Source organism: Thunnus maccoyii, chromosome 15 (assembly GCF_910596095.1).
Source record: "Thunnus maccoyii chromosome 15, fThuMac1.1, whole genome shotgun sequence".
Taxonomy (NCBI): Eukaryota; Metazoa; Chordata; class Actinopteri; order Scombriformes; family Scombridae; genus Thunnus; species Thunnus maccoyii.
The window spans coordinates 11,243,033-11,258,968 of record NC_056547.1 but is presented as its reverse complement, the minus strand read 5'-3'; the positions used below and the strand labels follow the sequence as shown (position 1 = coordinate 11,258,968).

Sequence of the window (15,936 nt, the reverse complement as noted above, 5' to 3'; positions counted from 1 at the left end):
TTCAGTGGCAAAAGTAGACATTAAAAATATTCCTTTAACACTAAGCATGTACTAAGAAATGTAAAGATTGAAGAAAACAAACTTCTTCAGGTGGACAATAAAAAAAGGCACAAATGCACAAAGTGAAGGAAAGTTAGACTGTAAGGCATCTATGTCTAATTTCTTCCAAAGTTGTCTTCGTCCTCTCTTTTTAAATGAGACTCTGTTACAGTAAATGAAGCATAAACAGCAAGCCTGTGTCTACATTCACAGATTAGCACTATGTACTCAGAAAACCACTTTCATAGAGCTCTGTCAGCTGTGTAATTCAAGTTTCTTTTAAGAGTGATGATTTCACAAGCCAGTAATAGCATATTTACTGGCATAGGGCTGTTATTGAAAACTCTGAAATGGTTATAAGCATGAAATTGAATACAGAAAAAGAGTAAAATGGGTTTTTTTTTGTTTGTTTTGAGGAGGGGAGAAATGCGATGGCTTAATGGCTCCAATCTTTGTATTAGAGTTAATTCAGAGAGATTCAGTGCAGTCACTAGAGGCTTTTTACACAGAAGTATTTGAACAGTTAAATGCCATTATCAAGAAAACAACCTAATTAATCGTAAGATTCTCATTCCCTCTTTTCCACTGTTACATAGTTTGACTTTTTAAGCTGTCAGAGGGGTTAATATGAAGTCACAACTCACTTTAATTTGCCGGAGGAAAGACAGATACTTTTGTTTTTCACCTTGCCCTCTCCATTTTGTGTCAGGTGCAGAGAGATCTTCGTTTGTTTCTATGGATACAAATGTTAAGGCTAAATACACGGTGTACAACAAGCAGGTCTATCTCAGGCGAAGACAAGAAAAAACATTAATTGACCAGACAGAAGCTGTCGTGCCAACTAAACCTGTATCATATTTTAAATCACCTCATAAAACTCAGTTTTATTGGATTTCTTTTATGTATTTACTTTTCATATTTTACTTGATTCGGTGTTGACATTTTCTTTTTCTGTGGATGTTACCATTTGATTTGATTTCCTGCCTTCTGAGTAGGACAGGTGTATTTGACAAAGGCCCTATAATGCACATTCTTGCCATTAGCTGTCAAAGAAATAGGTTTTATTTGAGACGGTGAGGAATGAGAGTTTACAATACAGTTTTTGAGTGACAACCATATAAATCCAATATTGTCAAAGTTCAGCTGAAGGAGGATATGTTCCCTCCTTGGTGAGTTGAGGAAATGTGAATTTTTAGGTGTGAGTTAGATGTACGCATGGTAATGAAGCAGAATACAAGGCTATATTCTTGTATTTACTCTGAAATTGGAAGGTTGAAGATAGAGAGACACATCTCACCACAGCAGAGGACAAATTTATATTTTATTTTATTTTTCATTTTATGCCGTTTCATTTTGGAGAATAACAGTTTTCACCTGACAGCAATGATATTTTTATCTATGTGAACACAGCAGGCAATAAATAAGCCTGTCGCAGATGTGTGTCTGTAGATGTGACATGAATATACTGTGTCACGTGTATTTCAGATAATTATTATGAGTAAAGGAGTACTTTCAATTTAACTTCATTACATTAGATCGATGTGTTAAACCAATTCCTTTAAAATAAAAACTCTTTATTAAACTCTGTGACAAAAGTAGCTTAGTTGAATATTGTTTTATATAAATACCATTACCAAGACCATGAGCAGCATGTTTCATTTCATCTTAATTTGATTTGCTCTTGTGCAAATAATAAAAGCAACTTAAACTTAATTGACAAAGTTTTTTAGTCACATGGGGAAGAGGTGCGAACAAGATAGGCTTTGTTATGTTCTCTTGACAGATGTGTAATTAATATTAACTGTGCTATGGATGTCATGTGCAAGAATATCATCGCCTAGTTTGACCCTGTGTTTGAACCTCAAATCTTGTTAATCTGAATTGTGATAACCTTGTTAGTGTGAAAGCACTTGTTTGTTTACAACAATTACAACTTTAATCAGATTCATTCAATTTTAGAACCATGCCAAATTTTTCCTCCTGGCCATTTGCTCCAACCCTGCAATGCCTTCATGCTCCCCGGGGAGCTGCACCCCTAGTTTGGAAGCCACTACATTAAACTATCTTGGCTCTACACCCTGCAATCCAGTCAAAAATGCCTCTATCAGGCCGTCCTTTTGACACTGAGACTGTTGTTTTGGTATCACTTTCTATTTGGAGTGCCTCAGTCCGTCTCTGTTGACTGTAAGCAATAAGCGATGAGCCTCCGCTCTCCGCCGTCCCCATAGCAAAAAGAGAGAGAGGGGAAATCTAATTATTTCCCTCCCATGGCCCAGCAAGCCTTAAAGGTTAATCACTGTCCGTCTAGCTAATTCTGTCTGGGTACACTGCAGTAATTACAACACCTCACTCTCTCTCGCCTGCTCTCTCGCCTTTTTCCCTATTGTGTACCTTGCTCGCTCCAGTGCTCTCCACTGCACCCTCTCTCTTTATAAATGTCTCTCTCTTTCTATCATGTTCGTCTTTCCATATAGATGGTGAACGTCTCTGGCTCTTTTTTTCTTTCTCTAACATGCACCTACAGTATAAAGCGTAAATTTCACATAATGCCTGGGAGCTTTACCTTAGTTGTAGAGAGAAGCAATCCTTTATTTGAAAGAGGCTCATATAACAGACAGACCTTTATCTGTTGCCATTTCAATTTGCTATTGATACAGTTTGCTGTTAATCTGAACTCAACACTTCCTCCATGTTTACCTAACCTGATAATCAGACTAAACTGCCCTTTGGTTTCACTTCATTCATTCCGCCTGACATCGTGTTCATGTTAGCTGAGTTCATGTTTGTTTTGTTTTGCCCTAACCAATTAGTAGCAAGTGACATACAGTATCTGCCCCATCAATGTCATTTTTAGTCGACCACAGCCGTGGTAGCTGATGCTAGGAACATTTCAATTTCATGAATGTCAAAGACATAGTTGTTATCTCTGTAAGTCGATTTACAACAACCTGTACAGCAGCGTTGATGTTATCCATGCTTGTTGCCATTTTTCATGGACGCAGCTAAGTAGCTACCCAGCCATGAAAGAAGACAACATCACTATCCTAGTATCATATATTAATTGAAAAAAGCTTCAAAGCTGTGATTAGTCGATTGTTACTCCAACTGGTGGAAATAACCGTCAGTGAACACAACTCTAGACCTACATGAATCACTGAAACAAATTGTAGAGGTGGAACCCAGATAATGTTTATCTGCTGGCTTAACATAATTTTCACAGCATGAATTCTATATGTACAACAACATAGTCATTTCATAATCACCACTTTGTTGCTCTGAGATTTTCTATTCAACAGAAACAGTTTTCTTTCACCAATTCATTTCAGTCACCTCTACTTTGCTGTTTTTTTTTCAATCATTGTTAAGCTACTGCCAATAAAAACATCTACAAGGTCTTTTATTCCATCAGCAATTGGCTTCTTAAACAAAATTGGCCTGTGGATGTGATTCGGTGTCCCCTGACCTCTGGCTTCTTTCGTCACTGCTTTTTTATGATGGTTTTGGTGACAAATGACAACAGTGACAGTGGTGTTATCATGTGTACTTTTTAGTATTGATGTTTTTTTTTTAATTAATTCTTTTGTATCCCCGCTACTGACTGCTGGCTGCGAGCCAAATTACCCCTCGGAGACATTAAAGCTTTACTCTACTGCAGGAAGTTTTGTGTATCTTTGACAGTAGCTCAACAGATATTGAAATTTGTTGGTGAAAAAACAGCAATGTAGAGATGATTAATTAGTGAATGAAAACATAGCAACTCATAGCAGTAGATTGGTGAGTATGTCATGACTATGCTGTGTTACTGATGGACTTAATGCTGTAGTGATGTACATGCTGCTGAATATACAATGTGAGTTATTTTTTACATGTAATTTCAACCCTCCTCAATACTTTGTATTCGGCCTTTATTATTAGTGACTAGATATTAAATGTTCAGGTGTTATTTGAAACTCAGCAATTGTTTGAATAGCAGCTTTGATTTGAGAATTCAGGGTAAATATGGATATTGCTTCTTTTAGATATAAATATAAGTAACATTTATATATAGATATTCCATAGATATAGAGATGTATTTGTCTTCCCTCAGATCTTGGAAGGGGGACTGTTTCATTTTCTCACCTCCTCTCTTTCTCACACTCCTCGCTCTTCTTTTTCTCTATCTTCTCACTGCCTCTCTCTCGCTTTCCCTCTCTCATCCTACATTCTTGTCACCTACTGTCTACATCTTTTCCTCTCTCCACCACTCCTCTCACCATTCCTCCTTCTCTCTGTCCCTCTTTCTCTCTCTTCATCATCTCATCACCACTCCCCCCTCACCTTCTCACTTTATTTCTCTCTCCCTCTATAGCTCAGCTTCCAACTGGTTACAGCTGTATTTCCCTCTAGCAACAGCTCAAGGAAGTGCGCCCTGGGCCCTGAAACACTCCACCATTTCTTCTCCTTCCAATTTCTCACTCCCTGCCAAAAGCATCTCCAGAAGCGTCAGCTTAGGAGACTTAAAATACTTCTGTTTCTTTCTCATGCTTTTCTTACTGTTCCACTTTACCAGTCTGTGACATGCATTGCATTCAGTGATGTGGCTGCTAAAGACTAGAACCTCTAAACAATAGTCATGTTAAAGCATAAAACAACCACCAATATCAAATAGAACCTGTTTGTATTTTTTTTTTTTAGGAAACTATTCATTTATGCGTATTACTCCTTACAAGACCCTATTTAACTTCCTGTGATATATTTATACATAGTTAGTATCATGCAAAACAATGTGTACATCAAATTTTCTGGTAACACTTTACCATAAGGGTATATTGGTTAATGCAGTAATAAGAATTAACTAACAGTTAATTAATGTGTCTAGTAATCATTTACTAATGGTGTTATTGTTAACTAAGGTATTCATTTATGTATTATTTAATAGTTTATGAAGTTGCTATTAAGAACAGTTAATATAGTAATAAGCATAAACTAACAATTAATACAATAATAAGCATTAAGAAACTGTTAACAAATGTCTTTTGTTAAAACTGTTTTTATACATTTTTTTTTAAGGGTAATGATTGTCCACATACTTGTCCATCCTCCAACTTATGACTTATTTTTGGTAAAGGTTAAGATCAGTGGACACACTCCATGGTCTTCATGTAGACGTTCCTTAACTTATAGCCTAACCTATAAATTATTGTGCATGTTATACTGTGTAAGCATTTCTTAACCATAACTTGCCATTAATGAACGCTCTTTGTGATCCTTATTGTGAAGTTGAAAACATTTGTTACTTAAGTGACACTACATAAATGTATTAGAATGCTGAATAAGCATTACTTAATTATAATTAACAATTTATTGATGCTCTTTGTGACTCTTATTGTAGTTTAAGTTAAGTTTAAAACACGTATCCCTTAAGTAACACTTCATAAATGCGTGAGTGCTGAAAAAGCATTATTTAACCATAATTAAACATGTATTAATGCTCTTTGTGAGCTTTGTAAATTTTAAATGACCCCACAGCTATTAAACATTAGTTTGGCATTAGTTGCCACTCTCTATGTGTGATGATCATTTCTTATCTGGCAATTTTCTGCAAATCCATTGTGTCAATCCTGCAGAACGGGATCTGAAGCAGCTGTCCGCACTGCTTCCAGGTTTCCCTCAGAATGTTTTACCACTGGGAACTGGCTCGCCATCACGTTCCAGCAAAGTGTTAACTCCAAGCTAAAAATCCAGGGTCATCAAAAACCAATCTGCACGTACAGTACAGAATGAATCAGATAAATCTTCATACAGTCTAATTTCGAATGAGATCTCATCCACCTCCTCTAAACTCAATTTCATAACCCTATTGTCTGGGGGATTTTTCTTATAATTTTATAGTATTCCACCAAAAATTAACTTCATCCGGTATCAGTAAAGCAAAGCATTGCTCATATAAATGAAATACTTTTCCCCACTTAGAAGTATGTGGGTACTAAAGGGTTAACTCCTCATGAGTCAGGCTGTTCTGACCCTTGGTGCATCCTTTCAGCTCATCCAGTGAGAGAGTGCGCCCTGTTAGCGCCAGATCCCAACGATCGAGAGAGAAAAGGAAGCGTGTGAAACTGCAGAGCTAGAAACTCCGGTTGATAAATAAGAAAGCACAAGTGCAGAAACGAGTTATAAAGCTCAAATAAACTATCAGTCTTGTTTCTTGAAGGTTTAGAACTGTTTTGTCACATATGCCAAAGGAGTTGGATTGTGTTTTTTTTTCTTACTCTGGAAGCTCCAGTGAGTTGAATTAGCCTGCACTAGTACTATAATTAATAGTATAGCTTAAGAGAATATGAGCAATTCAGTTAATTTGTGTGAAATTAAGCTAAAACCAATCAGAGTGTTTTGAACAGTATTTTGAACAGTACTACAAAGTGTTTTGGATGTATACGGTGTGTCCAATTGTATTTTATTGGCTGTATTCATGATAATATGTTGAATGTAGTTATTCTAATGTTAGTCTAATTTTTGCAAAGGTTTTTTTGCTTTCTTAGGTATGTTATATGAAAGATGTGGTAAATAATTTTCACTTATATGAGCAATGCCTTGCTTTACTGATACCGGATGAAGTTCATTTTTTATAGTGGAATACTATAAAACTATAAGAAAAATCCCTAGACAATAAGGTTGTGAAATTGATTTTAGAGGAGGTAGATGAGATCTCATTTGAAAGTAGACTGTATGAAGATTTATCTGATTTATTCTGTACTGTATGTGCAGATTGGTTTTTGATGACCCTGGATTTGTAGCTTGGAGTTAAGACTTTGCTGGAGCGTGATGGCGAGCCAGTGCCAGTGGTGAAAGATTCAGAGAGAAACCTGGAATCGGTGTGGACAGCTGCTCAGATCCCATTCTACAGGATTTACATGACGGATTTAAAGAAAATCGCCAGATAAGGAATGATCATCACACACTGATTTATTAATACATGTTTAATTATGGTTAAATAATGCTTTTTCAGCACTCATGCATGTATGAAGTGTTACTTAAGGGATACATGCTTCACCTTTACGATAAAGGTCACAAAGAGCATTCATTAATGGACAATTATGGTTAAGAAATGCTTATACAGTATAACATGCACAATAATTTATAGGTTAGGCTATAAGTTAAGGAATATCTACATGAAGATAAAGAAACAAGCAAACCTCTACATGAAGACCATGGAGTGTGTCCACTGATCTTAACCTTTACCAAAAATAAGTCATAAGTTGGAGGATGGACAATTAAGTTGACAATCATAACCTTTAACTAAATATTAATAAAAACAGTTTTCTCTTACTGAAATGGCTTAACTGTGAACTTCATGACATACATGTTAATTAACATCTTTACCAAACATTTACTAATATCAGTAAATCAATATGTAAACCCTTAATAAATGTTAACACGGCATTTGTTAAGTTTCTTAATGCTTATTATTATATTAACTGTTAGTTAATGCTTATTACTGTATTAACTAATGTTAATAACATCTTTATAAACTATTAAATAATGCATAAATTAATATCTTAGTTAACATGAACACCATTAGTAAATGATCACTAGACACATTAGTTAACTGTTAATTAACTGTTAGTTAATGCTTCTCATTGCTTTAACTAACATTAATTAATGTACCCTTATTGTAAAATGTTACTAATTTTCTCAAGTAATATTTTTTCAAGATGATTTCAACAAAGCATTTTCTGCCTTCTCTCCCCTTCGTCCTCTCTGTTACATTTCCAAATTCTGTATATCCACCAAATTTCAGTATTTTCTTTCCCTCTGTCCTTTCTCCCTGCAGGCCCAGATAGGCTTCACTAACAGGCTGCCTCCTGCTGAGGCCAGCGGCCTGACGCTGCTGAGGCTGGTGGGCTGTCGCTTCCCATATCATCAATACAGAGGCGAGAAGACGAGAGGAGAGGAGAAGGATGAGAGAAGAGGAGAAGAGTGGGCAAGATGAAACAAAAATGCACTGAAGAAAAGGGATAGGAGGCTAGAGAGTATCCCTTAGCAAAGTGTCAGCACTCAGCTAATCTCTCTCCCTTGCACTCTCTCTTTCTCTTTCTATTTTTCACTGCTAGGGGACCAAAACAGCAGCGGGGGATAGAAGCTTCTTTATTATACTCCAAATGTTTTCCAAGAATTTCGCGGAGTGACAAAGATCCCTAGAATATGTTTCTCGGGCCCTGCGGCAAAGCCCTATTTGAGAGTCTGTGTGCAGACGGGTGCTGATGGAAGTAGTGGTGATGCGGGGTGCTGCCGGTAGCGGTAATGGAGGAGGGCAGCTGCTAGAATTGCTGAGGAAGAGACATGGGAAGCTGAGAATCACAGGATGAGAAGGAGAAAGTGAAGAGAGGATGGAAAACAACAGTGCTTGGCTGTTGTTATGAAACATGTTACAGAGGATGCTTTGTGCAAAGTGAGAAATGCATTGTGTAGAAAGCAAAGAAATTAGGTTAAAGTGAGAGACTGCAGGGTGCCACAGTGTGTGATGGAAAAGATGATGAAGGAAGGATGATGCTGATGATGATTTTCTGTTTTGAAACAGATAATAGATATGTTATAAATATACTGTAGGAAATGCAAATTCTGTAAATTATATACAGCATAATTAATTCTCCAGCATTATGGTAAAATATCAAATTAAGTAGAAGTATTCATGTAAATCAGTTTTATGAGTATATTGTAGTTTTTGTGAATATGTTTACCTTTGTCTTACTGTGATTTGGTTATACTGTATACACTGTAATCAGCAACATTTTTAACACAGCCTAAATCACAGCAAAATCTGATGTTTGACATGAGTGAATGTTTAAAATATCAGCAAATTACATATTGCTAAAAAAAGTCAAATATTTTGACTCAAACGCATTGCTTGCAAAATTGTGAAGGTATTCTTTCTTCCTTCAGTGGACCAACATTGATTATCCTTTGCGCTGGAGTGAACTGCAGTAACACCTAACACTTCTTGTTGAGATGATTGTCTTGCATTGCATGCATGCAAATACAAGTCTTAATAGTTAATCAATTTCCACCACATCAAAGATCCAGTAAGGGTGAATTACATGGTGATATTTCAGTGCAAAAACTACAGAACTATGTACGTCAACAGCATTTCTGTATTAACGGGAGACATGACACCATCATTATGAAGGTGCGAGTAGAGAGGTGGAGACACTGGTGTAAATGTTCATTAATAAATCTGCTGCAGTATATTCATTGTTGAAAATGTTTTATGTTACAATTATTCTGCTGGAGTCTTGATATGATGACTTCGACTGGTTAGTTTTGTCATTCTTACCTGGTTCTTATCTGTGTTTTTGGGGATAATTTTGTTCAAAACAGGCATGTTTGGTGTCATAGTGGTGCTTTGCTTTGGTGCTCTTTAATTAAAATTAATCAAAATTAATGTGTATTTCTCAGCCCAGTCATCCTTAAAGGACCACTGTGTAAAATTTAGTGGCATCAAGCAGTGAGATTGCATGTTGCAACCAAATGAATACACCTCACCTTACCCTCCCGTTCCAAACATGTAGGAGAACCTATGATGGCTGTGAAACTTGTGAAAAAAATAAAAAAGGCCCTCTCTAGAGCCAGTGTTTGAAACATGGTGGTGCAACATGGCGGCCTCCGTGGAAGGGGACCCGCTCCTTATGTAGATATAAAGATCTCATTCTAGGGTAAAGAAAACACAACCATTCTTCTTTTCATGGGATTATACACTAATTAAAACATGCCTACGAAAAATACATTCCATTTCTGCTATATCTGTTTTGCTAGATGCCTCTAAATCTTACACACTGGTCCATTGAATGCATATTTTTCACCTTTTTTTATCAGTTAGTTTTTGAACAAGCCATTTTACTTTTTCAACATGAGCTCCTCCAACAACCTCGCTAACTGTGGCAACTAGTGGGCGGCTGAATGTGTCACACAAAAGCAGTCTGGGTTATGGTTACATTTTGTTCCCGGTCTGAATGAAATTGTTATTCAGTCTGGATACTGACCGCAGTCCGCCTATTGAGTATGTATGCTCTGTAGACTTAGTTATTTTAAAATATGATGTGAGGCAACCTTACAACTTAACTGCAGATTAAGTCATGTGTGCATCCTTTGCAGGTAAGTGAAGTTATGGATCTTAAAGCTACATCAAGTAACTGTGTAGACAGACTAAATGACATCGAGAAGTAACTGTAGCCTTCAAAACTGAGGCGTTCTTTAACATGATATCAGCTATCTGCACACTCATATTTACCAATTAAACTCGTCTGTGATCATTTTACACCAAATGATATCAAAGGAGAACATTTGTGTTTGACTCTTTTCGTTGCATAATCATTCTTGATTCATCATTTCCTGCAGGCCTTAAAAAATGCAGTGATTGCCATGACTACAGATGGCATGCACATAAATGCAGCACAGTAAATGATTTGAATATTTATCAGAATGTGAGATGTCAGTCTCCTTGTGAATAATCTTTACCCGGGAGCTTGAAGCCTCTGTGAGTACATCCTGTATGTGATTCACATAATTATGGTGAAACATGTACAGTATTTTATACAAGTGTCAATGTGTTCTGCTGAAAAGTTTACCTTGTGTGAGAAGTTGAAGGGTCCTGACTTCCTCCCGGACACGGAGCTGCAGGACCTGCTGCAGGATGTGCTGCCTCTGGGCTTCCTGCATGATACCCATTCTCTCCAGCTTTCTGTCTGTCAATCTCATCAGAGCCCTCCCTAAACAGAAAAAGAAAACAAGCCTGAAGTTAAGGGGACAGAAGGAGCGAGAAGCCAGTGGGAATCCAATATGCACAGCTGGAGACACTTTAAAAGAGTACAAATAAAGCATTTGTGTCAGCTGAGTGAGGAAACACACAAGCAAACAAATACGGTCAGATGATCACAGCCGCACAATTCATGTGTTGCATGTTGATAAAAGAGCATAAAATCTTGCAGCTTTCCAAGGTTGCAACATTGTTTCTGAGATAAAAAATATTTTAAGAGTCTTTCTCCCATTATGCGACTGTCAATTAGTTTGAAAACTGCTATTAAGCTCGGCACATGTATTACATAAATATCAGGGCTGTACATCCCCTGAGCACGAATCTCTCACAGTTCCTTCCTTAATTGCAAATCCTTGTATAAAATCCATAATTTAATCATCCAATCAGTCTCTATGAAGGGGATTTGGGCTGCTGATAAAATGCAAGTAGAGTATGGTGTAATTATTAACGCTTGTTAGGAGCGCCTTTGTTACATGTGGGATGGTAAGCAGATAGGATGATAATGCAGGGTAATTACTAGGAATTATGTTGGACCCCGACAGCTCCCTTTGCTCTTTTGTCCTGCTGACTGCCGGGGCAGAAATTTGCTCTGATTGGTTGACAGCTGGGGCAAAGATCAGTCCTTATAGGCCCGTGGAAGTTAGCCTATCGCATTCTTTCTCCTCTTTTTATCCCCCCTGTGTCTGTTTAGATCATTAAAAGCACTCTGACAAACTAACAAATGTGACGCTTCATTCACTGGCGCAAGAAAATCAAAGTGGTTTACTTGCTTTCACTCAATGTCCTTGCTAAAATCAAAAGGCAGACTTCATAATTTCATGCTTCTTGACTTGTTTGGAAGATCTACTGTAGATCGTTAGGGCATGTCGAGCCCCATGCTACCACTTTGCTACCACATCACCACAGTACCCTACAGTGTTAGTGGTATAACGCTGACTGTGTTAGGCCAATTTTGTCCCACCTTAACAAAAGAAGCTCTTTGCCTGGCGCTATGGCCAGATGGGGGTAAAATGCCAAACATAGTTAAGACGCTTCAATGCAAAATGGCGCTGAAAGTACCCATTACATAAACACTGTGGAGCTAAGTACAGTCATAAAGGCTCAGAAGTGAGAGCAGCATATTAAATAGGAAGATGCAAAGACGAAGATTAGTGAGGTGGAAAGGGAAAGTGGACTAATGAATTAAAGGCGGGGCAGAGGGCGGAAAGTTGGGGAGAAGAGGGAGACATACGAATTGACAGCAAAAAACGACGTGAACATAAATCATATGCTGTTATGAGTCTATGAATATTGAGCAACTATCATTTGGCACCTCATCATGTAACCAAAGATAGATCTGCATGGCAACAGAGGTTCACTTTTTCTTTGCTTCAGTATTGTCTATCTTAAATAACAGATACAAGAGACACAACAGAGTATGCAAACCAACAGATGCTTAACAGCATCTTTGCTAATCCTTATAATACAAAAAAAAACAACAACAACAAAAAAACCCATTTGGGATTATTTACTGAGGCATTCACATGTTGACATGGAGAGTATGTTTTCTTTAATCCCTGTGTTTTGTTGACATTGGCCTTAATAATAATTGCAAAATCAACCAGTTTTTCCCCTTTAACTCTATGCAGAAAAGTACTGAAGCTGTAAACTTTGTGTTTCAATCAATCAATCAAATTTTATTGGTAGAGCACCTTTTGTGCAGGTTAGTGCAATTCAAAGTGCTTTGCGGATGACTGACAAGCCGATAATAAGACAGAACAAAGGTAAAAAATACAAAAAAATGTGAGAGTAGTGCATGAGAACATTTAAAAAAAGATGAAAATGTAATAGAACCAATAAAATAAGAACTACATAAAACATAAGATTTATTTATTTTGCTAGAATACTTTGCCATTTATTGGGCTGGCACATTTGATGAGGGTGACAAAATACAGAAATGGCCATAAAGCACTGCTATTACACCAAACAGGGATATGTTTCATGTTTTATATCTTATATGGGCTATGCATGAACAAATATATATTCCCTTAGTTTGCTTAAAAGTCATTTACAGACAAAGAAATGTAAATTATGTTATCCTACATGGTGATGTTAGTTATGCTAACTTTCAGTTACACCTCTTGTGAACAAACTGTTTTAATCAAAAGATACAGTTGGTGATTTTCTATATTTTTCTTATTGATACAGCTAAGACCCCACATTTTTTGTAGTGGACTTCTGAGACATGTCATCAATTAAAAATCTACATTTAATTAGGAAAACATATAAAAGGTGCTAAATCAATATTAACTATGTTTACTGAGCTGTTAAAGTGGAGCCAGGCCTTCAGGACCCCAAAAAAGAACATTAGGGTTAATGAAACCTTCCAGTTATACTTAAGAATTATTTATTAAAAGCGTTTAACATGAATATTTAATTCACTAAATATGTTTTCCCATGGAGGTTTTAATAAATCATGCCTGATATCTGCGAACAAGTGTGTAAGAGTGCTAATGTGGGCAGGTGGAGTGTTGCGCATGCCTGGAATATGAGAAACTTGCAGATGATTGCGGACAAACTGCCAGTTCTTGTGGTGGATGCCAATGCGGCGCTCCTTCCGGTCAGCAAGGCAGTATCAGCAGGGCGGAACAGCTTCTGTAAGGAGTCCAAGCTTTCACTCTCTTGCCCTGCAGTTCTGAGTCATTGGTTTCGACAATCCTACCAAGCCTCAGCTGGGAATTTTTCAAACCACAATTAATACACCGAGCAGTGTAGCATGGCCATGAGGAGAGGAGGAGGAGGAGGAGGAGGCGGAGGAGAAGACAGAGCAGGAAATTGGTCAAGAGGAAATAAATGAGGTAAGAGAGGCAGAGATGCTGGAAGAAAAGTTGAGTGTCTGGAAAACTAAGTGGTAGAAAAATAGTGGATCTACTACAAAGAGCATCGCAAATATAGAGGCTGTGCTGTGTAGTGACCGGTACAAACAAAATATTACAAAAAGTCCTCCAAATTAAATAATCAAATACATGGTTTGAACACATGCACCACAGAACGACACATGAAAGCGTTTTCTAATCTGGTGCCCTATCAGCGGTAATCACCAGGACATTTGTCTGTGCTTTCCAAAACAATTATGTTTTATGATGTGACAATGCTGTGGTTATAGTCTGGTAAGGTTTAGACCCAAAAACCACTTGGCTAGTTTAGCAATGATCACTTTGTTAAGGTTAGAGAACCAAGTGGTGTTGGTTAAAGCTACTTACTACTACCTAAAAGTTAAACAACCTTTGTCGTCATGGCTACAATAATACTCGTGGTTGGAAATGTGACACTCGTGGCTGGAAACAGGAATTGAACAGTGGTCTCCTGTGGCAAAGACCACTGTTGGGTTAATGCCTCCATCCAGCCCTCCTCCTTTGAATAAGGAAATTTGTCAACATATGTGTATATATATATCATCTGAATTGCACCACTGCCCCTTATTCCCCTGATTACTACAGCCTCTAGATGGCATCTGTCACTCAAATATAACTATAGGTCGTTTCTGGGTGGCTGATATTATGACCTATTGTGTTGTTTTTCTTTGGAGGACAGCGTCAAATATTATGTCAGCTTGGTAAATTGGTAAATTCTACAGTACTATGACAGAGCACTGCCTAAGTTCATTCGGCAGGCCAACACAAAAAGACAAGACATGGCAGAAAATCATTAACTCACTGACCTGAAACATATACTGTACACACTTAAACACTTATGCTACGACACTGTTGTACCCTCCTCTCTTAGCGGCGGGGAAGTTAGGTCAGGAATCTAGTTCTGAACATATGTATAATCATTGGCTTGTCTTTGAAGACAACAAAGAACTTTTTCAACCTATTTATTTAATCCCCTTTGTCCAGATATTCCATCTGTTGCTATGTCACTACAGCTTCTTTGCTTATTGCCTGGATTCAAAGTTCACTCGATCCTCTGACACTTGACAGGGTCTCTTCTCTTATTTACGCCCTCTCTCACTCACTATTCTAAACAAAATGTTATGCAAGTTTCAAGCAAATTTCTAAAGCATGTGTTTCCATCAACAACCAAAATGCTAATAGTTAACCAGGACGTGACAAGTACTAATAATATAAACACTGTAATTGAGCACTACTAACTATGATACTACAAGGTATTTCTGCTAAAGGCTGCATCACACTTCAAACGTGTTTCATGTTTTGGCACAATCTCTAGTCGGCTCTGGCGGACTCGCACGTCCCCTTTGACCATATATGTGCACGTTCAGCTAATAGAAACACTGTTTCACCGTGTTTGGAAATGTTATTTTTCTAGCATGTTCCATCACCTTGTTTATAACAGAATTACACTACAAACCTGACTGCAAACTGCAGTGTCTCTCTCATACGCTGTTTAGTTTGTGATCTATTTAGCTCTGATCAATGTTTATTTATTACTCACATCGTAACAGTGAAATTAAGTCCTTTTTTGGGTATAAGTGCGTGGCAATTTCATTGAAAGGAAGCGCAATGTGACTGTACCAAGATGGCATTTGTGTTTTTTAAATAAACTAATTTATTTCCTATGATGTACCCTGTGGTGCTTTTATGAGCTGCCATGGTGATAAAGAGAGGAGTGACATGCAAGCAGGGCCCCCATCTGAGCTCAAAGCAGGGAGTTTGTGTTTACGTGCATCCCTGACACCACCACTCTATTTAGTCTTTAATTTTTAGGCTTTCTGGCGGAGTGGTGGCATTTCACGATGAGTGGCAGCGTGACATACAAATGCTTTGGCTAACATAGAAGAAGCAGAAGCCTCTTTTTTCAGTATTAATCACAACCTTGCTTTTTTCATATGCTAAGTTTTTTTGCCACGGCCAAGTGTAAACATTTTTTTTTTTCAAACCACTTTTGTAAAATTTTAAAAAGGCACATTAAGACAGGTGTCCTACCTTCCATACAATCTACATGCTGAAATAATACATCTTTACCCAGCCTTGTTCCTGCTCTCAAGCCTCCTTGCTTCCCTCTTCCTCTTCTATCTCACTGCTTCTCCACTGTCATTTACCTATTCAGATAGCTTCTTGACTACCATATTTATCTGTCCCCCTAGAGTGAGGTAAATAATGTCTTCC

At 37.6% G+C, this 15,936-nt stretch overlaps 1 protein-coding gene across 4 annotated transcripts in view; it reads right to left on the bottom strand.

Moving 5' to 3' along the window:
• Positions 1–15,936, bottom strand: part of samd12 (sterile alpha motif domain containing 12) — a 111,704-nt gene that overhangs the window by 56,927 nt on the left and 38,841 nt on the right. For 2 of the 4 annotated variants that reach the window (XM_042436614.1, XM_042436612.1), the window contains exons 4-5: positions 10,641–10,781; positions 10,477–10,560 (exon numbers count right to left, since the gene is read on the bottom strand). In XM_042436614.1, the coding sequence (XP_042292548.1) occupies positions 10,505–10,560; positions 10,641–10,781 (197 nt within the window). In that variant the 3' untranslated portion in view covers positions 10,477–10,504. Of the gene's footprint in view, positions 1–10,476; positions 10,561–10,640; positions 10,782–15,936 lie in introns of those variants that run through there. The other 2 variants (XM_042436616.1, XM_042436613.1) reach the window with 1 other exon arrangement.